The sequence below is a fragment of the Salvelinus namaycush genome, chromosome 2, assembly GCF_016432855.1.
Source record: "Salvelinus namaycush isolate Seneca chromosome 2, SaNama_1.0, whole genome shotgun sequence".
NCBI classification, from domain to species: domain Eukaryota; kingdom Metazoa; phylum Chordata; class Actinopteri; order Salmoniformes; family Salmonidae; genus Salvelinus; species Salvelinus namaycush.
This window is the reverse complement of record NC_052308.1, coordinates 32,732,403-32,760,046: the sequence shown is the minus strand read 5'-3', so window position 1 is coordinate 32,760,046 and position 27,644 is coordinate 32,732,403. Positions and strand designations below refer to the sequence as shown.

Below are 27,644 nucleotides of genomic sequence, written 5' to 3'. Positions count from 1 at the left end.
CCAACTTTATGCAGGAAATGCAGAAGTGTTTCCTTTTTCGCAATGATCAGCTTGTCAAATTGAGGGATACAAACTTCAAAGCACTGATCATGCCAATGGGGTGAAACTCCTGGACAAGTTGTGATTGTCCATTTTACTTTGACCTGTCCTGTTTTTAGGATATGTTGTTTGTTGACATGACAGTGCATTTGTTTGGGGGGGGGGCACCATATAGGTCAGGCTATTTGATCTGAGAAACCTGCATGATGTAAAAAGTGTTCCCTAGCCAACTAAACGCAACTCCTCGATTTACTATCGTAAATGTACTATTTGTCGTAAATTGTGGTGTTGAGTTCTGTTGGCTACATTTCCCCCTATACATGCATTGACTGAAGGTCAATGTCTCTCCTCTAAAGTCTATCCTCTAGAAATAAAATACACTAGATTTAGTTGCCATCTGAAATGTCAAACCAAGCACAAGCATGTTACAAAATTAGCTAGCTAGCCTGCCTTGTACTTCATAGTACAAAATAACCATGTCCATTGGCTAGCAGCATGGCTATTGGCTACACGAGGCATAGGCTAACTATAAAGTTACTGCAGTGTAATATGGGGCTAAACTTAAATACAACACATCTCAATACATTGTACATCAATTCATACAAAACACCTTATTTACAAAAGGTGTTTAAAAAAATGTTTGCCTTGGAAAGTAGTGACAACCGCTTTCAGAACCTGGCCTAGACAATGACTCCATGCTCTTGATCTACAAACATTGCTAGGTGGGAAACTGCATCAATGACCATTAGAGGTCCTCATATACCAATGAAAACCTCAAATACTTGTCACTAAATGGGAGAGACTGGACCAGTGGTGTAAAGTACTTTTACTTAAGTTTTTTTTGGGGGTATCTGTACTTTATTTAGGACAAGTTTTACTTCACTACATTCCGAAAGAAAATAATGTACTTTTTACTCCATTTTCCCAAACACCCAAAAGTACTATTTACATTTTTAATGCTTAGCAGGACAGGAAAATGGTCCAATTCACATACCTATCAAGAGAACATCCATTATCATCCCTACTGCCTCTGATCTGGTGGACTCACTAAACACAAATGCTTCGTTTGTAAACATTTTGAGTTTGAGTGTGCCGTCTGATTTGCTTAATATAAGGAATTTGAAATGATTTATACATAAGTATATTTTAGCAATTAAATGTACTTTTGATACTTAAGTATATGTAAAACCAAATACTTTTACTCAAGTAGTATTTTACTTGAGTAATTTTCTATTAAAAAAGGCATCTTTAATTTTTCTGAAGTATGACAACTGGGTATTTTTTTCCACCACTGAACAGCCCAAATGAATGTTGAGCCCCCAAAAATGTATAATACGTAACAGAAAAATCCCCAGTAAGCAATGTATGTAAAGACTGGAAAAATATTTATTTCAATTTACTTACAGAATGAGTGACAATGCTTTCCCTCTTTTTGTTTGATTCGCTCATTCCCCCTCTCCAGAAATAGAAAATAAATATTACCCTGCCATTGTGTGTTCTCCCTGATAGATTGTCTTAGTAACAGCAAAGTCCGCCTTACACAATGTTATCTTATCTAATACCCCTTACATCCATCTTGACAAGGATAAGGAATGGTACTTGTAACATTTCCTCATGGGGGAAAGAATGGGGGTGGTGGTGGAAATAGCTGGTTCACATAAAAAAATACATGAAATCACGTCATAGAAGTCATCATACAATCAATACAGCCGCAAATTGATAGATGTTAAAAACAGCAAATTGAACCTACTGCTACACAAGGAAAATAAGGAGTTGATTCTGGAAAAGGGGGACACAATTGGAAATTGAATGTCAATGATAAAGCTCACAATTCACGCCTCCCGTGTGCTTACAAAATATACACAAATTTAAGCGTTAGTAATCCATTCGTTAGCTCAATAAAAAGACAATGAAAAACAGTCAACCTCTCACACCCTTTCATTGTCTTCTAAAAATGGGACAGTTCCCATGGCCACCACTCATGACATGTTAAAACAAGAGTATAAAACACAAACTGAGGAGGAGGAGGATTTCAGGTCTGAAATGAAATGTGTTCCCGGTTAACCCCGCGTTGTTCATGTGGCAGAGCTGAGCCGCTCACTGCCGTTAAATGTCCTGTTCGCTGGCTGGCTTCTCTTCCTCCTGGTTATCCTGTTTTGACACAGTACAGGTCCTTTAACGTCTTGAGTTCCTCAATGAGAGTCTTGTTCTGGTTCTCCAGCACCGCCACACGATTCTCCAGACATTTGACGTATTGCTTCTTTTTCCTGCGACACTCACGGGCAGCTTCCCTGTCAGGGAGAAACACAGAAAACTGCTTTAGAGGATTACATTTAAAGAGCGACTGAACTCGTCGATTCTCCATGTGTTTTTCTGTTGCTCATTAACTTCTTATGGCTGCAGCCCGGTGTCGGTACACTTATGACAACAGTCAGCTCAAGTGCAGGGCGCGAAATTCAAAATATATATTTTTTTAAATATTTAACTTTCACACATTAACAAGTCCAATACAGCATATGAAAAGGTACACATCGTGAATCCAGCCAACATGTCCGATTTTTAAAATGTTTTACAGCGAAAACAGCACGTATATTTATGTTAGCTCACCACCAAATACAAAAAAGGACAGACATTTTTCACAGCACAGGTAGCATGCACAAAGCCAACCTAACTAACCAAGAGCCAACCAAACTAACCAAGAAACAACTTCATCAGATGACAGTCTTATAACATGTTATTCAATAAATCTATGTTTTGTTCGAAAAATGTGCATATTTCAGGTATAAATCATAGTTTACATTGCAGCTACAATCAGAAATTGCACCGAAAGCAGACAGAATAATTACAGACACCAACGCCAAATACCTAAATACTCATCATAAAACATTTCTGAAAAATACATAGTGTACAGCAAATGAAAGACAGGCATCTTGTGAATCCAGCCAATATTTCCAATTTATTAAGTGTTTTACAGCGAAAACACAATATAGCGTTATATTAGCTTACCACAATAGCCAGAAACACAAGCCATTTCCCAGTAGCAAAGGTTAGCGATCGTAACAAACCAGTAAAAGATATATAATTTTTTGACTAACCTTGATATTCTTCATCAGATGACAGTCCTATAACATCAGGTTATACATACACTTATGTTTTGTTCGAAAATGTGCATATTTAGAGCTGAAATCAGTGGTTATACATTGTGCTATCGTAGCTACTTTTTCCCACAACGTCCGGATATTTTTCTGACACACATATTCTGACCAAATAGCTATTCATAAACATAACTAAAAAATACATGTTGTATAGGAAATGATAGATCCATTAGTTCTTAATGAAATCGCCGTGTTAGAATTCTAAAAATAACTTCATTACGACATCCAGCTTCGGTATAGCTAGAGTACCCAAAAGAGTACCCAAAAGCTGGGTGCCGACGACTAGTTCACATGTACGACAGATATATGAAATAGCATCATAAAATGTTTCCTACTTTTGCTGATCTTTCATCAGAATGTTGGATAAGGGGTCCTTTGTCAAGAACAATCATTGTTTGGATTTAGAACGGCCTCTTTCCCTCTCGATTTAGCAAGCACACTAGCCAAGTGGCACGAATCTCTCCATGTCAACAAACGGAAGAGAACGGAACACGGCAAACCTCCCGAAGAAATTTCAATAATCTGATTAAACTATATTGAAAAAACATACTTTACGATGATATGGTCACATGTATCAAATAAAATCAAAGCCAGAGATATTAGTCGTCCATAACGGCAGCTTATCAGAAGGCAAATCCAGGTGCCTCCTCGCGCTCTCCAGAAAACAGGAAATGGGTGACACGTCATACAAAGAGCTTGTATTCCACTTCAGACCAAGATAAACACTCAATTTCTTCTCTCACCGCCTCTTGACATCCAGGGGAAGGTGTATGAAGTGCATGTATACTAATACGTATCATGCCCATTTATAGGCAGGAAGTAGAACAGAGCCTCGATTTCAGACTTTCCACTTCCTGGTCAGGAAGTTTGTGCCAAATGAGTTCTGTTTTACTCACAGATATAATTCAAACGGTTTTAGAAACTAGAGAGTGTTTTCTATCCAATAGTAATAATAATATGCATATTGTACGAGCAAGAATTGAGTACGAGGCCGTTTGAAATGGGCACCTTTTATCTGGCTACTCAATACTGCCCCTGCAGCCCAAACAGGTTAAAGGAAAACAAGATTTCAATCTTAGTGGTGTGGTTCGATGTGGGTGTCTTATGTTGACTATATCATATCCTTGCAGTAATGTTGATTGGGATGGTGACCGACTAGGAACAAAACAGGCCACCACACCACATGGCTTAGCAACCACGTGACGCAGCAGCATGGCAACATGTACGTGATTGGTCAGGGAATTCCATGCTTCGAGCATCCTGCTTTCTAGATGTTGCCATTTTTTATAAAAGTTGAATTTCTGAGGCTAACGTTAGCTCACAAATGTGATTTAAAAATCACAGTTAAGAACAAATTCTTATTTACAATGACGGCCTAACCCGGTCGACGCTGGGCCAATTTTGCACCGCCCTATGGGACTCCGAATCCACGGCCGGATGTGATGCAGCCTGGATTCGAACCAGGTACTACAGTGACACCTCTTGCACTGAGATGTAGTGTTTCAGACCACCGCACCACTCAGTAGTTTTAGTTGGGGGAAAAAAGCCTTTTATAAAATAACTCTCATTCTTTCAACATAGCATTTGCGACAATGTCTTATATTGCTATCTAATCAAGTCTGAGGCGCTGTGCGCTAATGGTTACTTTGGCTGTCTGTAAATAAGTGGCAGGGTAGTAGATTGAGTCTGGTGAGCGATTGGATAGTGTGCACTACAGCACACCAGGCAGCTGTGATCCAGAAGATTTGATTACTGCCAGCCGTGATTACGGTGCCAGGCAGCGGTCCTGTGTGGGCAGGTTTGAAATCAAAACCCAACCCTCATGTAAGTTGAGAGATCTTCAGTTACACAAATCACTTTTGGAATATACTGACTTTATGACCAAAATTATTCTACTTACACTTTAGTACATTTTGGTTCTGGAATAAATGTTTGACTAATATCGATGCCACATAGGCCTTTTTCAACCAGAGAAGTTGGTTCACACACAAACAGACAAAGGGACCAACTGTGCACTGCCACAACACATCTTTATATACACACACACACACACACCTGTTCTTGGCGAGGCGGATCTCTCTCTTCATGGTGGGGTCGCCACTCTTTTGTTCAGATATTCCTACAGGGGAAGTCATGACTACGGTCTGTTGCGCTGTGGGTGCCGTGCGGATCTGGTACGTCTGCATCTCTCCTCCTGCATCTGAGGGGGATGAGGCCAATTAAAACAGTAGATGAGAGCATCTCCTCTTCAAAATCTTAACAAATTACAATGTAGACCACAAGCTGGGTTCAGTGGATGCTTTAGTGACAACACAAGACAATTATGGGGGGGGGGGGGGGTTTAGCAGGCACTACTGGGTACTTCTCCTTGTAGTATCGTCTCAACGCTTACCGTGAGTCATGAAGCCATACTCACTCTGTACGACCACCTGGTTGCTGGGCACAAGTATCTGCTGTCCATCGGGTGTCTGAGCGTACTGTAGGATGGTGGTGCCCTGTTGTTGGCCTGAGTTGGTCATGGTGAGAGTCTGTAACCCCTGGAGACCCTCTGACCCAGGGCTGGCCAGCTGGATGGCGCCATTAGAGGCAATGGTAACTACAGACAATAAACACACAGGAAGTTAGGGACAATGGTAACTACTAGGTATGACGGGCACCGATATGAGAGAAAAAAAAATCTGTTGCGTTTTTTCCGATATATACATTTTTATAAAAGAAACTGCAACTGTGTGAAGGTTCACTTTTCTGGTCTTGCCCATGGCTGCCTGAGTTGAAAGCCTGTGAAAAGTTGAGGGATTTGTGCATGCTTACAGTACCACACCTCGGGAGCCAGTTTGCACTCCCTGTCCCCGGCGGTGCGATATATTTTCACAAAACTGTAGAAGCCCATTATTGATGATCCATTACTCAACAAGTGCCTCCAATTCTAACAATATCCAACTGTATAATCTATTTATGGTGTCATAATTATGCACTGGTAGGATGGTGTGTGGTTGTTGTAGTGCTATGTAGTAGGGCAACCCTTACTGTATTGGCCACTACTAGTCTGGTAGATTGTCTGGGTGTTGGGCATTGTCACTGTGGTCATGCCAGAGGAAGCAGGGTTTTCATCCTCTCCTTCATTCCGTGACGCCACCTCCTCAGCAGACAGCTCATTGAGGATCTTCCTACAGACCACCGTGAACAAGCGGGAGATTACTCATACAATAATCCATTACCCAAATCCTTACACTAAAACACACAATGCTACAGAACCAAAGTAATGACATTGGAAAATGAATGGAGAATAAGTGGCTCACTAGTGTTGGAATCGGCTAAACTTTGATCATTGAGATAGGAAATGAAAGAGACTGGGTTACGTCACAAGTTAATGGTTCTCTGAAGAAAAACAATGAACATCTGTGGATTAGATGAAGGACTGTGTTGAGGTCAGGAGGTGAGGACAGATTCTCGTATGGCAGTAAAAGGTTTGTCATCCTGTTACCCTCTTTATTAGTTTCCTGTGGAGCCATAAACTGTAAGGAGGAGGAGTGTCTTAAGTAGGATGTATATAACTGAATAAATAAATGTTTTGCTGTCTGATTACAGCTGTACAGAACCTTTGGGAATGATTAAAATGATGCAGAAAAATTAATCCATACTTTTGTTACTTCTAGGATAGACTACTGCAATTCTCTACTTTCCGGCTACCCGGATAAAGCACTAAATAAACTTCAGTTCGTGCTACATACGACTGCTAAAATCCTGACTAGAACCCCAAAATTTGATCATATTACTCCAGTGCTAGCCTCCCTACACTGGCTTCCTGTTAAGGCAAGGGCTGATTTCAAGGTTTTACTGCTAACCTACAAAGCATTACATGGGCTTGCTCCTACCTATCTTTACGATTTTGTCCTGCCGTACATACCTACACGTACGCTACTGTCATAAGCCTCATAATTGTCCCTAGAATTTCTAAGCAAACAGCTGGAGATAGGGCTTTCTCCTATAAAGCTCCATTTTTATGGAATGGTCTGCCTACCCATGTGAGAGACGCAGACTCGGTCTCAACCTTTAAGTCTTTATTGAAGACTCATCTCTTCAGTAGGTCCTATGATTGAGTGTAGTCTGGCCCAGGAGTGTGAAGGTGAACGGAAAGGCACTGGAGCAACGAACCGCCCTTGCTGTCTCTGCCTGGCCAGTTCCCCTCTCTCCACTGGGATTCTCTGCCTCTAACCCTATTACAGGGGCTGAGTCACTGGCTTACTGGTGCTCTTCCATGATGTCCCTATAAGGGGTGCGTCACTTGAGTGGGTTGAGTCACTTACGTGGTCTTCCTGTCTGGGTTGGCGTTCCCCCTTGGGTTGTGCCGTGGCGGAGATCTTTGTGGGCTATACTCGACCTTGTCTCAGGATGGTAAGTTGGTGGTTGAAGATATCCCTCTAGTGGTGTGGGGGCTGTGCTTTGGCAAAGTGGGTGGGGTTATATCCTGCCTGTTTGGCCCTGTCTGGGGGTATCATCGGATGGGGCCACAGTGTCTCCTGACCCCTCCTGTCTCAGCCTCCAGTATTTATGCTGCAGTAGTTTGTGTCGGGGGGGCTAGGGTCAGTCTGTTATATCTGGAGTATTTCTCCTGTCTTATCCGGTGTCCTGTGTGAATTTAAGTATGCCCCCTCTCTAATTCTCTCTCTCTCTGAGGACCTGAGCCCTAGGACCATGCCTCAGGACTACCTGGCATGATGACTCCTTGTTGTTCCCAGTCCACCTGGCCGTGCTGCTGCTCCAGTTTCAACTGTTTTGCCTGCGGCTATGGAACCCTGACCTGTTCACTGTGATTACTATTATTTGACCATGCTGGTCATTTATGAACATCTTGGCCATGTTCTGTTATAATCTCCACCCGGCACAGCCAGAAGAGGACTGGCCACCCCTCATAGCCTGGTTCCTCTCTAGGTTTCTTCCTAGGTTTTGTCCTTTCTAGGGAGTTTTTCCTAGCCACCGTGCTTCTACACCTGCATTGCTTGCTGTTTGGGGTTTTAGGCTGGGTTTCTGTACAGCACTTTGAGATATCAGCTGATGTAAGAAGGGCTATATAAATACATTTGATTAGATTAAACTTGGTTAAAGCTTCTCTAGTGTTCGTGAGTTATTTACTCTGAAAAATAAGAACCTAACACTAGTAAACATCTAAAAGATATCATTCTAGCATCATTGTAGGAGTACAGCAGTAGCTCATCCTAGAAAAATGTTTTAAAATTGGTCCTGATGGTGGCAAAGTGGGCCAACAGCTTTAACCCCGGCATTGCTGCTAGCAGCTTTAAATTTGGAAGGACTGCCATCATAGTCCATACACAGTTAAGTCTACAGTTAAAAAGCCAAGATAGCTACAGTATTCAGACCCCTTGACCTCTTCCACATTTTGTTACATTACAACTTTATTCTAAAATTGATTTGTCCCCCCTCCATCTACACACAACACCCCATAATGACAAAGCTGAAAACAGGTTTAGAAAAAAAGTCTCCCAGTCCCTGCCTCTGACAAATATCCCTAAAGTATGATGCTGCCACCACAGGGGATGGTGCCAGGTTTCCTCCAGACACGACGCTCGGGATTCAGGCCAAAGACTTCAATCAGACCAGAGAATCTTGTTTCTCATGGTCTGAGAGTCCTCCAAGCGGGCTGTCATGAGCATTTTACTGAGGAGTGGCTTCCGCCTGGCCACGCTACCATAAAGGGCTGATTGGTTGAGTGCTGCAGAGATGGTTGTCCTTCTGGAAGGTTCTCCCATCTCCAAAGAGGAACTCTGGAGCTCTGTCAGAGTGAACATTGGGTTCTCAGTCAACTCCCTGAACAATGCCCTTCTCCCCCGATTGCTCAGTTTGGCCGGGCGGCCAGCTCTAGGAAGAGTCCCTTCCCCAGATCTGTGCCTCGACAAAATCCTGTCTTGGGGGGCTACAGACAATTCCTTCGACCTCATGGCTTGGTTTTTGCTCTGACATGCACTGTCAACTGTGGGACCTTGTATAGACAGGTGTGTGCCTTTCCAAATCATGTCCAATCAATTGAATTTACCACAGGTGGACTCCAATCAAGTTGTAACATCTCAAGGATGATCAATGGAAACAGTACGGACCGGAGTTCCATTTCAAGTCTCATAACAAAGGGTCTGAATACTTATGTAATTAAAGTTTTGGGGGGAATAAATTTACAAAAATGACTAAAATCTGTTTTTCGCTTTGTCATTATGGGGTATTGTGTGTAGATTGATTATAAAAAAATTCCTCAGCAATTTCAGAATAAGGCTGTAGCGTAAAAAAAATATGGTAAAGGTCAAGGGGTCTGAATACTTTTCCAATGCACTGTCTCAACTGTATCAAAAAAGTTGTTTGTTGTTAGCTACCTAGCTATCCAATTGCATACGGGTAAAGTTACAGCCAGCTAGCTAGCTGAGCTGGCCAGTTGCATTCTGCTCTTAATGTTGATTGCTGATGTGCTAATCCATGCATGACATAATGATAATCTTTGTCATGTTGGTCAGTTTGTCATGTTTACCTAGCTAGCTACTGAAATTAGCCACTGTGGTGCGAATGCTAATCAAACGCCATGTTAAGTGATAGGGACATGCTAAATTGGCTAGCTAGTCACAATGAAATGATGGCTAACTACATTGGATTATAGACCTCGGTTGTTTTTTTGCATGTTCAACTGGCTGGTAATTATCTAGTTAAACGTTTCCTAAATCCCTTTAGTTATCGTGTAGTGTCTGCATTGCAATTGTTCGGCTGGAAGCAGGTTGAGTGTACAGGGCATTTTAGTACAGCTGTAGCATTCAACAGGTAAAGATATAGGAGATGAATGAATTTGTGTATTAACCTGTTTTTCTGGAATTTGTCTTTCAGCATAAACCTGCTCTCCGCCCCAGTACAAGGAGATGAACGAGGGTGAACAACCAACATTTCAGGTATTTTGTCTTTGTACTTATTGCTTGAACTTCGGGTCAAGGAATGTTATTGCTGGCGTGTGATGTCTATTTTTGTCTGCTTTCTTCCATTACAGCTTCAATTGTCTGGAGCCTGGTGGTGTTGCAGCCAAGGAGCTTTCACTCAACTGGGACCAGGTTTCAGCTGCTGTGCAACGTTGATGTCCTTCCTCCCAGAGATGTGCAACCATCCCCCATGCATGCATCTGAAAAGGCTATGGGCATTACATGTCCTGCTCCAAAGCACAGGACAGAAATATGCTATTTTCAGGTCTCTCCAAAGATGTTAGACCGTTCAAGTCCGGGCTCTGGCTGGGCCACTCAAGGACATTCAGAAACTTGTCCTGAAGCCACTCCTGCGTTGTCTTGGCTGTGTGCTTAGGGTCATTGTCCTGTTGGAAGGTGAACCTTCACCCCAGACTGAGGTCCTGAGCACTCTGGAGCAGGTTTACATCAAGGATCTCTCTGTACTTTCCTCCGTTCATCTTTGCCATGATCCGGAATAGTCTTCCAGTCCCTGCCCCTGAAAAACATCCCCACAGCATGATGCTGCCACCACCATTCTCCCATCGCCACATAGGAACTCTAGAGCTGACCAAGGCTCTTCTCCACCAATTACTGTTTTGATTTTTTTATACATTTGCAAAAATTTCCCAAAAAACTGTTTTCGCTTTGTCATTGGGTATTGTGTGTAGATTGAGGATAAATATTTATTACATTTATTTTAGAATAAGGCTACAAGGTAACAAAATGTGAAAAAAATAAAAGGGTCTGAATTCTTTCTGAATGCACTGTATGATATACCATTTTGAAGCTCTGAGTCTGTACTTTTACCTAATGTAAAAAGTAACATTTAAAATGTTTGAACATAACACCAAAAAGAGAAGGTGGTGGGGTCACAAATCAGGTGTTAAACTAGGTGACAAGGTGACTTGAGCGCCACCAATATCCCAGTCTATCACCAGCATTGACCTCTGCAGTCTGCACACACTTCTTTCCACCACTACATGGACAGGTTAAGATGGTGTTTGATACAACAGCGCGGTGGCGGCTACCTGTAGGAGGGCCGTCTGGCCAGTATCTCTCTGGTCTTCTGGGCAGAGGCTCCACTGTCTGAGGAGTCCTGGGAATCGTCACTGTCTGAGCCCTGGCCCTGTGGAGGAGAAGAAGAGACGCCGGTACATGATGAGTTACTCATACAACATGTTCACTTAGAAGGTCCTGCACAGTCAAAAATAATTTCGTGATATTTGAATGAAATCAGATCATGAAAAATGAGTGCTGCTGGTACATTGATAAAGTTTGATCATAAAGTTATTGGTCAACTTCTCCATGTCAAACACTTGTATTCAAATTAGATTTTGATAATCACAATCCCCCTAAATAATCCTGCCTTCTGAATTCACCAATGGTAACATCTTATTCTCTTACCCAATATAAATACGTACCGCCTTGTAACCAACATCGCAGAAGGTGTGGTTGCAGAGGGGTGTGGTTTACAAAGCTAATCTACTGGCGCCAAAATTTGACTGCAACTTGTCAGCAAATATAATTAAAAGGTTTCCCATATTAATCCCACAAATGCTGATGCTCCAGATACTCAACTAGTCTAAAGAAGGCCAGTTGTATTGCTTCTTTAAAATCAGCACAACCGTTTTCAGCTGTGCTAACATAATTGCAGAAGGGTTTTCTAATGATCAATTAGCCTCTTAAAATGATAAACTTGGATTAGCTAACAACATGACATTGGAACATAGGAGTGATGGTTGCTGATAGTGGGCCTCTGTCGCATATGTAGATATTCCATTACAATTCTGACGTTTCAGGCTACAATAGTCATTTTCAACATTAACAATGTCTACACTGTATTTTTGATCAATTCTATGTTATTTAAAAAATGGCCCAAAGAAAATTTGAAATGTCCTTGTTTTTGAAAGAAAAGCTAAGTGACCCCAAACTTTTGAACAGACAGACAGAATGGGATGCAAAAAAATGAACATCCCTTTTTCAGGACCATGTCTTTCAAAGAACCCATCCCCCCCCAAAAATCAAAATAACTTCACAGATCTTCATTGTAAAGGGATTACACTGTTTCCCATGCTTGGTCAATGAACCATCAACAATTAATGAACATGCACCTGTGGAACGGTCGTTAAGACACTAACAGCTTACAGACGGTAGGCAATTAAGGTCACAATTATGAAAATTAGGACACTAAGAGGCCTTTCTACTGACTCTGAAAAACATCAAAAGAAAGATACCCAGGGTCCCTGCTCATCTGTGTGGATGTGCCTTAGGCATGCTGCAAGGAGGTATGAGGACTGCAGATGTGGCCAGGGCAATAAACACCAATGTCCGTACTGAGAGACGCCTAAGACAGCGCTTACAGGGAGACAGGACAGCTGATTGTCCTCGCAGTGGCAGACCACGTGGAACACCTGCACAGGATCAGTACATCCGAACATCGCAACAAGTTGCCATTCTGTTACACCAGGAACTCGCAATCTCTCCATCAGTGCTCAGACTGTTCGCAATAGGCTGAGAGAGGCTGGACTTATTGGCTTGTAGGCCTGTTGTAAGGCAGGTCCTCACCAGATGTCACCGGCAACAACGTCGCCTATGGGCACAAACCCACCGTCGCTGGACCAGACAGGACTGGCAAAAAGTGCTCTTCACTGACGAGTCGCGGTTTTGTCTCACCAGGGGTGATGGTCGGATTTGCGTTTATCGTCGAAGGAATGAGCGTTACACGAGGCCTGTACTCTGGAGCGGGATCGATTTGGAGGTGGAGGGTCCATCATGGTCTGGGGCGGTGTGTCACAGCATCATCGGACTGAGCTTGTTGTCATTGCAGGCAATCTCAACGCTGTGCGTTACAGGGAAGACATCCTCCTCGATGTGTTACCCTTCCTGCAGGCTCATCCTGACATGACCCTCCAGCATGACAATGCCACCAGCCATACTGCTCGTTCTGTGCGTGTTTTCCTGCAATATAGGAATGTTAGTGTTCTGCCATGGCCAGTGAAGAGCCCGGATCTCAATCCAATTGAGCACATCTGGGACCTGTTGGATCAGAGGGTGAGGGCTAGGGCCATTCCCCCCAGAAATATCCGGGAACTTGCAGGTGCCTTGGTGGAAGAGTGGGGTAACATCTCACAGCAAAGAACTGGCAAATCTGGTGCAGTCCATAAGGAGGAAATGCACTGCATTACTTAATGCAGCTAGTGGCCACACCAGATACTGACTTACTTTTGACCCCCCCTTTGTTCAGGGACACATTATTCAATTTCTGTTAGCCACATGTCTGTGGAACTTGTTCAGTTTGTCTCAGTTGTTGAATCTTATGTTCATACAAATATTTACACATGTTAAGTCTGCTGAAAATAAACACAGTTGACAGTGAGAGGACGTTCCTTTTTTTGCTGAGTATATATATATATATATATATATATATATATAAATATAAATAAATAAACAAACATTGCGTGGCAGGAAATAAAAAAACAAATGTGGATAGCCCTTCAATTTGTGGACTCCTCTATTTCAGCCACATTTGTTGCTGACAGGTATATAAAATTGAGCACACAGTAAGGCAATCTCCTTACAAACATTGGCAGTAGAATGGCCTTCCTGAAGAGTTCAGTGACTTTCAACGTGGCGCCATCATAGGATGCCACCTTTCCAACGAGTCAATTTGTAACATTTCTACCCTACTGGAGCTGCCCCGGTCAACTGTAAGTGCTATGTATTATTGTGAAGTGGAAATGTCCAGGAGCAACAACGGCTCAGCCGTGAAGTAGTAGGCCACAAAAGCTCACAGAACGGGACTGCCGAGTACTGAGGCGCACACCGCGTAAAAATGCAACACTCACTACTGAATTCCAAACTGCCTCCAGAAGAATTGTCGGCACAAGAACTGTTCAGGAGCTAGATGAAATGGGTTTCTGTGGCCGAGCAGCTGCACACAAGCATAAGATCGCTTGCATTGCGCATGGTGGTGTCGACTGGAGTGGCGTAAAGCTGGCCGCCACTGGACTCTGGAACAGTAGAAACGCGTTCTCTGGAGTGATTTAAACACGCATCACCATCTGGCAGTCCAGTGGACGAATGTGGGTTTGGCAGAGGCTAGGGCAACGCTACCTGCCCGAATGAATAGTGCCAACTGTAAAGTTTGGTGGAGGAATAACCAGGGAAGCAAACTAGTCACCTTTTGGCAAAATTTGCTGTTTTGAATCCAAATTTGGTGACCTACGTGATTCGTGTAGATCCGATGACAAAAGTTCGGGCGGGGGGGGGGGGGCTTTGGATCTTTACTCGAACAAGTGATGCGCGTTTGGAGCAATACTGGCTGTATCCAAGGCTCAGCCAAATCGTTCACATAACAGAATGCAGCACGCGACTGAAGAGAGAATAAACAACCAATTTGCTAGTTACAGAATCAGCTTGCGCTGAAGAGCAGAAATACAGTTTACCAGCTACAGCAGCGCGTCCCCTGAACGATAATGAAGAGGTAGGCGAGAAGCCTGACAACGGAGAAGGTGATGAAGCGTACTTCATGAGTAACCGAAAAACTGGTATTTGGAAAGTTTGAGGTGAGGGAGGAAGTGTGGTGGAACAAGTATGGTTAAGCATCTTGCTACAGTAGCTGGATCAAATTCTCCATTAGCTAGCCAGAGAAATGTTGAGCAACATTAGCCAACTTAACTGATCAAATAATTGAGTTTATGCTGTGAAAATTAGCTGGCTAATAACGTTACAACATCAGATGAGCTAACGTTAGTAACCAGACCATAACTAACCATTTGCATTAGTATTAACTGGTATACGACTCCCTGCCGTTTCTCAAGTTACAGCGCGTTAGTTGCTTACTGGACCATGGCAATCTGTGTAAAATGTTCACAAACTAACTAGAGTACTATCTGAACTAATGTTTCCCCCCTTTCCTTAAAAAAAGGGGTATGGCAGGTCTACTCTCTGCCTGAAAGAGATAAATTATGCCAACAAAGGGTATCATGCACTGGTGTCACATTGTAGAACCGATGTCCACAGGCAGAAAGTCCACAACGTAATAATGTTCAGTGTAGCTCAAATACGTTGTTTTTGTTGTGTTGAATTTGACTAACACGTGAGTAAGGGGGATTATACATTTTTTTAACGCCGTGAACATTATTTTTGCACAAGGCTACATGTGTGCACTTGATTGACGTTTATTTTTTTCACCTTTATTTAACCATGTAGGCCAGTTGAGAACAAGTTCTCATTTACAACTGCGAACTGGCCAAGATAAAGCAAAGCGGCAAATCAACGACAGCGTTACACATGGGATAAAGATAAAGCAAAGCGGCAAATCAACGGCAGCGTTACACATGGGATAAACAAACGTACAGTCAATAACACAATAAAAAAAATCTGTATACACAGTGTGTGCAAATTAAGTAAGGGTGTAAGGCAATAAATAAGCCAATATTCGAAGTAATTACAATTTACACTGGAGTGATATGTGCAGATGAGGATGTGCAAGTAGAAATACTTGTGCAAAAGAGCAGAAAAACAAAAACGAGGATGAGATAAGTAGTTGGTTGGATGGGCTATTTATAGATGGGCTGTGTACAGCTGCAGCGATTGGTATGCTGCTCTAACAGCTGACGCTTAAAGTTAGTGAGGGAGATAAAAGTCTCCAACTTCAGTGATTTTTGCAATTCGTTCCAGTCATTGGCTGCAGAAAACTGGAAGGAAAGGCGGCCAAAAGGTGTTGGCTTTGGGGATGACCAGTGAAATATACCTGCTGGAACGTGTGCTACGGGTGGGTATTGCTATGGTGACCAGTGAGCTGAGAAGGCAGAGCTATACCTAGCAAAGACTTATAGATGACCTAGAGCCAGTGGGTATGGCCAGCCAACGAGAGCATACAGGTTGCAGTGGTGGGTAGTATATGGGGCTTTGGTGACAAAACGGATGGCACTTTGATAGCAAATTGGATGCAGTCTGAGTGTTGGAGGCTAATTTGTAAATTACATCACCGACGTCAAGGATCGGTAGGATAGTCAGTTTTACGAGGGTATGTTTGGCAGCATGAGTGAAGGCGGTTTTGTTGCGAAATAGGAAGCCGATTCTAGATATAACTTTGGATTGGAGATGCTTAATGTGAGTCTGGAAGGAGAGTTTATAGTCTAGCCATACACCTAGGTATTTATAGTTGTCCACATATTCTAAGTCGGAACCGTCCAGAGTAGTGATGCTAGTCGGGCGGGCAGGTGCGGGCAGCGATCGGTTGAAGAGCATGCATTTCGTTTTACTAGCATTTAAGAGCAGTTGGAAGCCACGGAATGAGTGTTGTATGGCATTAAAGCACGTTTGGAGATTTGTTAACACAGTGTCCAAAGAAGGGCCAGATGTATACAGAATGGTGTCGTCTGCGTAGAGGTGGAGCAAAGAATCACCCGCAGCAAGAGCGACATCATTAATATATACAGAGAAAAGAGTCGGCCCAAGAATTGAACCCTGTGGCACCCCCATAGAGACTGCCAGAGGTCCGGACAACAGGCCCTCCGATTTGACACACTGAGCTCTATCTGAGAAGTAGTTAGTGAACCAGGCGAGGAAGTCAGAGAAACCAAGGCTGTTGAGTCTGCTGATAAGAATACGGTGAGTCGAAAGCCTTGGACAGGTTGATGAAGACAGCTGCACAGTACTGTCTTTTATCGTCTCCTATAGTGACCACTAAAATAGAGTAAAAATATAATGTCCGTTTCATTCTATTTCTACTTTAAGATGTTTGTTTTTTCACAAGTGCAATATTTAGATATAGGCAGTGTGTGTGTGGTCACAAGCATTCTATTATAAAGGCTGTCATGGCAAACTGCAATATTAGTGTATTGTTTTTTCTCAAGACTTGTGTCATTTGCAGTGAAGTTTAGGCAACAAATAACATTGGATTGCTTTATTAAAACATTTTTTTTTGCTGCGAGTTAGGTTCACATTAACCACTTTATTTTACACAGAGACTGATCATGTAGATTATATTCTTTGTTTAATTAGTTAAAACTGGCATTTCCCCAAAGCAGGGATTCTTTCATGTGTCCGTGCAAAAAAAAACAAAAAAAATAATGGTCTGGGGCTCTTTTTCATGGTTCGGTATAGGCCCCTTAGTTCCAGTGAAGGGAAATATTAACGCAACACGCGAACGGAAAGTATTCAGACCTCTTAACTTTTCCCACAATATTTAAGTTACAGCCCTATTCTAAAATTGATTGTATAATGACAAATAAAAAAAATCAGGTTTAGAATTTTTAGCAAATGGTAAAAAAAAAAAATATATATTTAAAATCACATTTACAAAAAGGCATTCAGACCCTTTACTCAGTACTTTGCTGAAGCACCTCTGGCAGAGATTACAGCCTGTTTTTGCTTTGTCATTATGGGGTATTGTGTAGATGTATTTTTTTTAATCAATCAATTTTAGAATAAGGCTGTAACGTAACAAAATGTGGAAAAAGTCAAGGGGTCTGAATACTTTCCGAATACACTGTGATATGCAAAAAAGTCAAGGGGTCTGAATACTTTCCGAATACACTGTGTGATATGCGGTATGCAAAGGGGGCAGTGAAAATATATATTTTTAAACTGGAGTTTTTTTCCCCTTCTATACGTTTATGAATATCAGTAGCAAAAATGTTTTATTACACTGTACAAAAATAAAAAACACAACATGTAAAAAGTGTTTGTCCCATGTTTCACAAGCTAAAATATCCCAGAAATGTTCCATACGCACATGGAAGCTCATCTGCATGCTCTTTGTCCTCACCAGGGTCTTGACCTGACTGCAGTTGGCCAATGCTCACTGCCACACTGGAGAAGTGTGCTCTTCACGGATGAATCCCGGTTTCAACTGTACCGGGCAGATGGCCTACAGCGTGTATGCGTTGTGTGGGCGAGCGGTTTGCTGATGTCAATGTTGTGAACAGAGTGCCCCATGGTGGCGGTGGGGTTATGGTATAGGCAGGCATAACCTACGGACAACGAACAATTTTATTGATAGCCATTTTAATGCACATAGATACTGTGATGAGATCTTGAGGGCCATTGTCGTGCCATTCATCCGCTGCCGTCACATGTTTCCGCATGAAACTGCGCAGCCTCATGTCGCAAGGATCTGTACATAATTCCTGGAAGCTGAAAATGCATCGCCTGCATACTCACCAGGCATGACACCCATTGAGCAAGTTTGGGACAACGTGTTCCGGTTCCCACCAATATCCAGCAAATTCGCACAGCCATTGAAGAGGAGTGGGTCCAACATTCCACAATCAACAGCCTGATCAAACCGTTTAAGAAGCAAACAGAACTGGGAGGGACCTACCTGAATGTCCCCCCCAAAAACTAGTTTTCGTATTAAAAGATAACTATTTATGGCTAACAAAGCTAACTATTAAAAGTCAGATCCAACAATAATATGAAGGGGCTAGAAATCCGGGGCTTAACTTAGTACGTTGACGATTCATGTTGTTTTCTTTTAAATCTGCAATTTGAATCCATGCACAGACACTCTGGATTAAAACGGAATTATGATAAATGCACAACATTATGTATTGGATCGCTAAAAAATTCAACTTTTACATTACCGTGTAGTGAACGACAATCGGTATTCATATCCCGAAAGAAAGAACGCAATACAAAACATGTTAACAGAAAGTTAGACAAATTAGATAAGATCTTGCTACCATGCAAAGGACAACATCTGTCTATTTGTGTAAAAATCACCAAAGAATATTCCTGTCACGTTCCTGACCTGTTTTCCCTTGTTTTTGTTTAGTATGGTCAGGGTGTGAGTTGGGGTGGGCATTCTATGTTGTGTGTCTAGTTCGTCTGTTTCTGTGTCCAGCCTAATATGGTTCTCAATCAGAGGCAGCTGTCAATCGTTGTCCCTGATTGAGAATCATATATAGGTGGCTTGTTTTGTGTTGGGGATTGTGGGTGGTTGTTTCCTGTCTCTGTGTTTGTGTTCTGCACCAGATAGGACTGTCTCGGTTTTCACGTTTGTTGTAAGTGTTCACAGTTCGGTAAATTAAACATGTTGAACACTAACTGCGCTGCATTTTGGTCCTCTCCTTCATTCCAGGAAGAAGGCCGTTACAATTCCACTTTATTTGGAGCGGCAAGCCAGACAAAATCAAACGGGCCCATTTATATAATGAATATCAAATTTTATTGGTCACAAAGACATGGTTAGCAGATGTTATTGCGAGTGTAGCGAAATGCTTGTGCTTCTAGTTCTGACAGTGCAGTAATATCTAACAATTCCACAACTACTACCTAATATACACAAATTAAAGTGATGGCCGAGCGGCATAGGCAAGAAACAATAGATAATATAAGATACATTACTCATCTCGTATATACTGTAAGATATGTAAACATTGTTAAAGTGGCATTATTTAAAGTGACTAGTGATCTATTTATTAAAGTGGCCAATGATTTGAGTCTGTATGTAGGCAGCAGCCTCTCTGTATTAGTGACTGCTGTTTAACAATCTGATGGCCTTGAGATTGAAAAATAGCTTCCGTCTCTCGGCCCCAGCTTTGATGCACCTGTACTGACCTCGCCTTCTGGATGGTAGAGGGGTGAACAGGTAGTGGCTCGGGTGGTTGTTGTCCTTGATGATTTTTTGGCCTTCCTGTGACAACGGGTGCTGTAGGTGTCCTGGAGGGCAGTTTGCCCCTGGTGATGCGTTGTGCAGACTCCACCACCCTCTGGAGAGCCTTGCGGTTGAGGGTGGTGCAGTTGCCGTACCCGCCGGTGATACAGCCCGACAGGATGCTCTCGATTGTGCATCTGTAAAAACCCGACAAACTTTTAGGTGACAAGCTAAATTTCTTCAGCCTCCTGAGGTTGAAGAGACGCTGTTGCGCCTTCTTCACCACACTGTGTGGGTGGACCATTTGTTGTCCGTGATATGTACGCCGAGGAACTTAAAACTTTCCACCTTCTCCACTACTGTCCCGTCGATGTGGTTTGGGGAGTGCTCCCTCTGCTGTTTCCTGAAGTCTACAATCATCTACTTTGTTTTGTTGACGTTGAGTGACAGGTTGTTTTCCTGACACCACACACCCGAGTGCCCTCACCTTGTCCCTGTAGGCCGCCTTGTCGTTGTTAGTAATCAAGCCCACTACTGTTGTGTCATCTGCAAACTTGATGACTGAGTTGGAGGTGTGCATGGCCACGCAGTCGTGGGAGTACAGGAGAGGGCTGAGCACACACCCTTGTGAGGCCCCAGTGTTGAGGGTCAGCGAAGATGTCGTTTCCTACCTTCACCACCTGGGGGCGGCCCGTCAGAAAGTCCAGGACCCAATTGCACAGTGCGGGGTTGAGACTAGTGGTCGACCGATTAAAAATCGGCATGGCCAATTAATTAGAGACGATTTCAAGTTTTCATAACAAATCGGTAAACAGCATTTTTGGATGCCGATTACGTTGCCATCCACGAGGAAACTGCGTGGCAGGCTGACGGCCTGTTACGCGAGTGCAGCGTCAAAAAGACCTTGTGGCTGCAAGGAGCCAATGTAAGTTGCTAGCTAACATTAAACTTATCTTGTAATAAAAACAATCTTCACAAAATCACAAGTTATCAACCATGTGTAGTTATTATTAGGTTAACTAGCTTGTCCTGCGTTGCCTGTTAATTTATCATCGAATCACAGCCTACTTCAACTTTGCCAAACGGGTGAATTTACAAAAAGCACACTGCTGAAAAAAAGCAGTCTTTGCACAAATGTACTTAACCATAAACATCAATGCCTTTCTTAAAATCAATACACAAAATTATATATTTTTAAACCTGCATATTAGCAGGCAATATTAACTAGGGAAATTGTGTCACTTCTCTCCAGTGCAAGTAGAGGTCAGGGTATATGCAACAGCTTGGGCAGCCTGGCTCTTTGCGAACTGTGAACTAATTGGCCAGAATTATACATAACATTAAAGGTTGTGCAATGTAACAGCAATATTTAGACTTAGGGTTGCCACCAGTTCGATAAAATACGTAACAGTTCCGTATTTCACTGAACGAATAAACGTTTTGTTTTCGAAATGATAGTTTCCGGATTTGACCATATTAATGACCAAAGGCTCATATTTCTGTGTTTATTATAATTAAGTCTATGATTTGATAGAGCAGTCTGAGCGGTGGTAGGCAGCAGCAGGCTAGTAAGCATTCATTCAAACTTTACTGCGTTTGCCAGCAGCACTTAGCAATGCTTGAGGCACAGCGCAGTTTATGACTTCAAGCATAATCAACTCCTGAGATTAGGCTTGCAATACTAAAGTGCTTATAAGAACATCCAATAGTCAAAAGGTATATGAAATACAAATGGTATAGAGAGAAATAGTCAACGCTTCATAATTCCTATAATAACTACAACCTAAAACATCTTAACTGGGAATATTGAACCACCAGCTTTCATATATGTTCTCAAGTTCTGAGCAAGGAACTTAAACGTTAGCTTTTTTACATGGCACATATTGCACTTTTACTTTCTTCTCCAACACTGTTTTGCATTATTTAAACCAAATTGAACATGTTTCATTATTTATTTGAGACTAAATAGATTTTATTCATGTACTAAGTTAAAATAAAAAAGTGTTCATTCAGTATTGTTGTAAATGTCATTATTACACACACACACACAGTTGAAGTCAGAAGTTTACATACACTTAGGTTGGAGTCATTAAAACTCATTTTTTCAACCACTCCACAAATTTCTTGTTAACTGTAGTTTTTGCAAGTTGGTTAGGACATCTACTTTGTGCATGACACAATACATTTTTCCAACAATTGTTTACAGACAGATTATATACACCTTAGCAAAATACATTTAAACTGTTTTACACAATTCCTGACATTTAAATCCTAGTAAAAATTCCCTGTCTTAAGTCAGTTAGGATCACCACTTTATTTTAAGAATGTGAAATGTCAGAATAATAGTAGAGAATGATTTATTTCAGCTTTTATTTCTTTCATCACATTCCCAGTGGGTCAGAAGTTTACATACACTCAATTAGTATTTGGTAGCATTGCCTTTAAATTGTTTAACTTGGGTCAAACGTTTTGGGTAGCCTTCCACAAGCTTCCCACAATAAGTTGGGTGAATTTTGGCCCATTCCTCCTGACAGAGCTGGAGTAACGGAGTCAGGTTTGTAGGCCTCCTTGCTCGCACATGCTTTTTCAGTTGTGCCAAAACATTTTCTATAGGATTTAGGTCAGGGCTTTTTGATGGCCACTAATACATTGACTTTGTTGTCCTTAAGCCATTTTGCCACAACTTTGGAAGTATACTTGGGATCATTGTCCATTTGTGACCAAGCTTTAACTTCCTGACTGATGTCTTGAGATGTTGCTTCAATATATCCACATAATTTCCCCTCATGATGCCATCTATTTTGTGAAGTGCACCAGTCCCTCCTGCAGCAAAGCACCCCCACAACATGATGCTGCCACCCCCGTGCTTCACAGTTGGGATGGTGTTCTTCTGCTTGCAAGCCTCCCCATTTTTTATCCAAACATAACAATGGTCATTATGGCCAAAAGGTCTATTTTTGTTTCATCAGACCAGAGGACATTTCTCCAAAAAGTATGATTTTTGTCCCCATGTGCAGTTGCAAACTGTAGTTTGGCTTTTTCATGGCGGTTTTTGAGCAGTGGCTTCTTCCTCGCGGAGCGGCCTTTCAGGTTATGTCGATATAGGACTCGTTTTACTGTGGATATAGATACTTTTGTACCCGCGTCCTCGAACATCTTCACAAGGTCCTTTGCTGTTGTTCTGGGATTGATTTGCACTTTTCGCACCAAAGTACATTCATCTCTAGCAGACCGAACACGTCTCCTTCCTGAGCAGTATGACGGCTGGTCCCAAGGTGTTTATACTTGCGTACTATTGTTGGTACAGATGAACGTGGTACCTTCAGGCGTTTGGAAATTGCTCCCAAGGATGAACCAGACTTGTGGAGGTCTACACATTTTTTTCTGAGGTATTGGCTGATTTCTTTTGATTTTCCCATGATGTCAAGCAAAGAGGCATTGAGTTTGAAGGTAGGCCTTGAAATACATCCACAGGTACACCTCCAGTTGTGGTCCACAGGCACACCAACCGTCAGTCAAGGTGAGGTCCCCCGCCACTCAGCCTACTATCTCCCTCTCCACTTGGTCGGTCTTTTCAGACTTACTGGCAGTTTTTTGGTCTTAACATAAGACGCAGTTCTCAATTTTAGCATTTTTAAAATCAGGAAAAATACTATGGGTGATGTTTTAGTCACTCAAAAAGCTATTTTACATGGGAATCAGAATCACTGCCCAGGACCTTAACTTAAATCAGAATGTGGTGGTTCGAGAGTGTACACGATAGAGATACCTGCCCAGCAATCACACATTTACCCCAGTAATACAATTTGTCAAGATAACGTAAGCTAAAGGCTAACAACGATTAAAGTATGCTAGAAGAACAGGGGACACCTCCATGTCCTCCGGAGGCACTGTAGTCCAGGGGCAGTATTCATAAAGCATCTCAGAGTAGGGTTGCTGATCTAGGATTAAAATCAAATTTTATTGGTCAAATACACATATTTAGCAGATATTGTGGATGTAGCAAAATGCTTGTGTACGTAATCTTATTCATTATGATCTTTATGGTAAAACTGATCCTAGAATAGCAGCACTTCTACTCTGAGATGCTTTGTGAATACGGGCACAGGCCTAGTTCCTGGTTGCTGAGGAGCACCTCTTACCTGAACAGTCTGCAACTGTGGGGACTGGATGACAGACGACTGGGCCGACTGGATCACCCCCTGCACCTGGAACTGACCCCCAGGTAGCTGGACCACAGTCACAGGAGAGCCCCCCAGAGACATCTGCAAACAGTCAGATTAAACAATGACACAGGAGTGAATATTCAATCCTGTACTGTCCCATCCTTTGGATTCGGTTTGCTGTCCTATTAAAGCTACTCAGCCAGGTGACGCAGATGCAAACAGCAGTAGCAGGTAAATGTCCACAACTACTAAGAGCTTTGAAGTGCGAGGCTCCCCTTCCCCTCTGTTTGTAGCACCGTAAAGCGCACCTGTGCACATACACTGTGTGACTATGTGAGAGCGAAGTCATTCTGCTGTCGCTGAGACTACCTTTAGAGGCTGATGCAACAACAAACACTAAAACAGCGGTGTCTGGGTATTGCCAGGGTCCTCACGATACTTAGTTGCCGATACATATAGAATCAAAATGTGTATTGTATCCAGAGGTCACGTTAAGGCAGGAAACAGAGCAACAATGTTTTGTACAGTGGTTCCTCCTCTAAAAGCTGCATCATACTGCAGCACGCCTTGTGGGCTGTTGCAGCATTCTGTGGCACGTTATATAATTGTCAGCCATTTTTCTGTTAATGCAAGTTAGTGCTAGTTTGACCACCAGAGGGCATCTTTGAGAAGCATTTGAGTCTTCCATATTGGCATTACCAGATAATTTAAAACATTTTTTGTAATAACATAGTATATGGGATTAATTAAGAAATTTGTCTTAATATTATGGTGTTTCTATTCCGAGAAAAATAAATAAAAAAGGGGGGGAAATAAGCCCTCAGGGTTTCCGTTAAGATGGAATGGAACATATGGCGCTGTACAACGTGACAATCAGGAGTAGGCTACAGCATAAGAGGATTCTAAATTGTTTGCCTTCATTAGACAACTTGTTCCAATATCTGTAAATCAGGGATATTTATTCCCATAGTAATTCGTTATGGATCGATAACTAAATCCATTATCCTGCAGAGTTCGCTACTCTGGGGCAGAAAAGGTGAACATGCTGTGTGTTCCTTGCCAGAAGCCTTTCGGCAGGTCTAAGACATGATAAAAACAAGACCAAATGGTTTCTTATTGCACTTTATTTAAAAGGTGCACTATGCAAAAATTGCTACGCCATTTCCTGGTTGCTAAAATTCTAATAGTTCCTCTAATTTCAATTTGTGACAAAACAAGCAAGTATACACAACAATAGAAACACCTTCCTAATATTGAGTTGCACCCCTAAAAAAAGGCTAAATTCGTAAAGGGCATGGACTCAAGGTGTCGAAAGCATTACACAAGGATGCTGGCCCATGTTGACTCCAATGCTTCCCACAGTTGTGTCAAGTTGGCTGGAAATCCTTTTGGTGGATGGCCATTCTTGATACACTCGGGAAACTGTTGAGCGTGAAAAAGTCAAAAGTTCTTGACACACTCAAACCGGTGCACCTACTACCATACCCATTTCAAAGGCACTTCAGTCTTGTCAATTCACCCTCAATGGCAAACATACACAATCCATGTATCAAGGTTTAAAAATCCTTCTTTAACCGGTCTCCTCCCCTTCATCTACACTGATTGAAGTGGATTTGACAGGTGACATCAATAAGGGCTCATAGCTTTGTGTGTGTATGGAACACTTCTGGGATCTTTTATTTCAGCTCATGAAACATGGGACCAACACTTTACATGTTGCATTTATATTTTTGTTCAGTATACATACTCCTTTTGCAAAGTGTTGCCATTTCCTCTATATTTACAGATGAGAAATAAATGTTATACTCACATAACACTGAGACTTTACTCTTTTTTTAACAACAGTAACAGTAGTTGTTTTAAAACGGTCTTTCCCACAATTACATGTTGAAATGTTGTTTAACTGTCAGTATGCTTGCGCTTATCAGAATGGATCTCTCCCTTTACTCAGTGTGCAAAGGGAGGAGTGAGAGGCGGCAGCAAAACAGGGAAAGGGCAGATACTTTTATTGTGGGAAGCAGGTTAATGTACATTACTGTTTACCAAACAATGGTTTTAGAATCCCCCCCCAAAAAAGTAATTATCAGCAGGAACGTTGGGTTGCCGAATCACCGAAATTACATAACCCTCCTGTTGTGATCATTAATTCTGTGTTCCCGGTCCAAAATGACCACCCCATTATAACTGATTATAAACCCATAATAATCCATATATTATCAACTAATGTTGCATTAGATCTTTTTAATCAACTTAAGTTCTTGTGAACATTACAACTTATATTTGCTATTTATGGCCTGTAGGCCTCATTGACCTGAGCTCATACAACTCGTTTGAGTAAAAGAATGCTAAATGTATGGATTATTTTGACTATAACAAATACTCAGATGAAACAGTGCTATTTATCACAGAACTCTTTGTGCCAAAGTTTAACAAGGACTCTCTCCTCACCAGTGTCATGATCAAAGATGATACGTGCTGCCACAGAATGAACTGTGAGCAAGGCCTCAAAACTTTATATACCAGAGCGGCAAGAAAAGTTCTATATATTATTGAAACAATGTTGCAATTGTTTGTGAGAATGGAACCACACCTGTTGGCAGTGGGGGAAAGATTATATTGGAGAAAGGTTCCCGTGGGGGTTGCCATGGAAGCCAAGAAGGGGAGTGAGGTGTGTGTGCTCAAACACATATGCATGCATGTGGGGGTCTGGGAGAGGAAGTGTGTCCATCTGATGAATGAACATGTGCCTGAACTCAATTGTATACACTAATTGTAGTCTCGCCCCTTCATTTCTAATGACCGGTCATTTTTAACCCGGGAACACCACAGGTGTACAAAAGTTAAATAAGACACCCAAAATGTTATGAAAATGTTCAGAAATGTAATTTGTGTGTTCAGATGCCCTGTGTGGACAAAGTCATGGAACCTTATGACAATCAGATTAAATGAACTACATTTTTCAGAGAGAAAACCTGTCAAATCAGTCCAATTCGACTGGAACACAGCAGGAGGGTTAAGCAAGCAAAATTGCTTTGGTAAGAGGATGGCAATGCCGGTTTATTGTCTCAGCTTAAGATACTGTTGTATAGGCTACCTTGCTCTCTCCTTTCTTTCCTCTGGCAACAGCCCAACTCGCACATGATGTGCACACACAGAGACGCACATGTGGATAGCTCTCTAAAAACTTGAAAGTGCGCCTCGAGTTCTCATGTGATTCTCGTGAAACCATGTCTGTAGCAAATTGAGTTACAAAACCCCAATGCAAACCTATCAGTTTTAAAATAGTATAACTTTTATTCACCCATGATCCAGAGTAGTCCTTAGTTGAGAAGGTTAATTTAATTAATTATATGCTACTATATGCCTACAGAATGAGTTTCTTATTCTCAAGTAACCCATTTCACCCCACTTGGCCTTCTTATTACCGAAACGGCTAAAAAGCTCAAATTTGGAACAAGTCTGATTTAAAATAATATAATTTAGTTGTAAATATTTTTATTTTCAGTGTTGTTTAACTCCGGCCTTTTCAAGCCAGGTTAAAACATTTTTTGTAAAGGATTTATTTGTTACTTTGAAAACTGTTGCAGTAATAAGAATTGTGGGAAAACATCTGATTAAAAAAAACTATTATTAAATAGATAAGTACAGATCCTAATCTCAGTGATCCATGAGGAAATCGGGAGAAAATTAC

General features: G+C 41.9%; 1 protein-coding gene across 2 annotated transcripts in view; it reads right to left on the bottom strand.

The window, feature by feature from the left end:
• Nucleotides 1-1,403: 1,403 nt before the first annotated feature.
• The window catches only part of LOC120061560 (cyclic AMP-dependent transcription factor ATF-1-like), a 28,913-nt gene continuing 2,672 nt past the window's right edge, over nucleotides 1,404-27,644 (bottom strand). Inside the window, exons 3-8 of one of the 2 annotated variants that reach the window (XM_039011474.1) lie at nucleotides 23,930-24,052; nucleotides 11,209-11,306; nucleotides 6,222-6,361; nucleotides 5,587-5,790; nucleotides 5,250-5,394; nucleotides 1,404-2,330 (exon numbers count right to left, since the gene is read on the bottom strand). In XM_039011474.1, the coding sequence (XP_038867402.1) occupies nucleotides 2,186-2,330; nucleotides 5,250-5,394; nucleotides 5,587-5,790; nucleotides 6,222-6,361; nucleotides 11,209-11,306; nucleotides 23,930-24,052 (855 nt within the window). In that variant the 3' untranslated portion in view covers nucleotides 1,404-2,185. The remainder of the gene's footprint in view (nucleotides 2,331-5,249; nucleotides 5,395-5,586; nucleotides 5,791-6,221; nucleotides 6,362-11,208; nucleotides 11,307-23,929; nucleotides 24,053-27,644) is intronic. The other variant, XM_039011481.1, reaches the window with a different exon arrangement.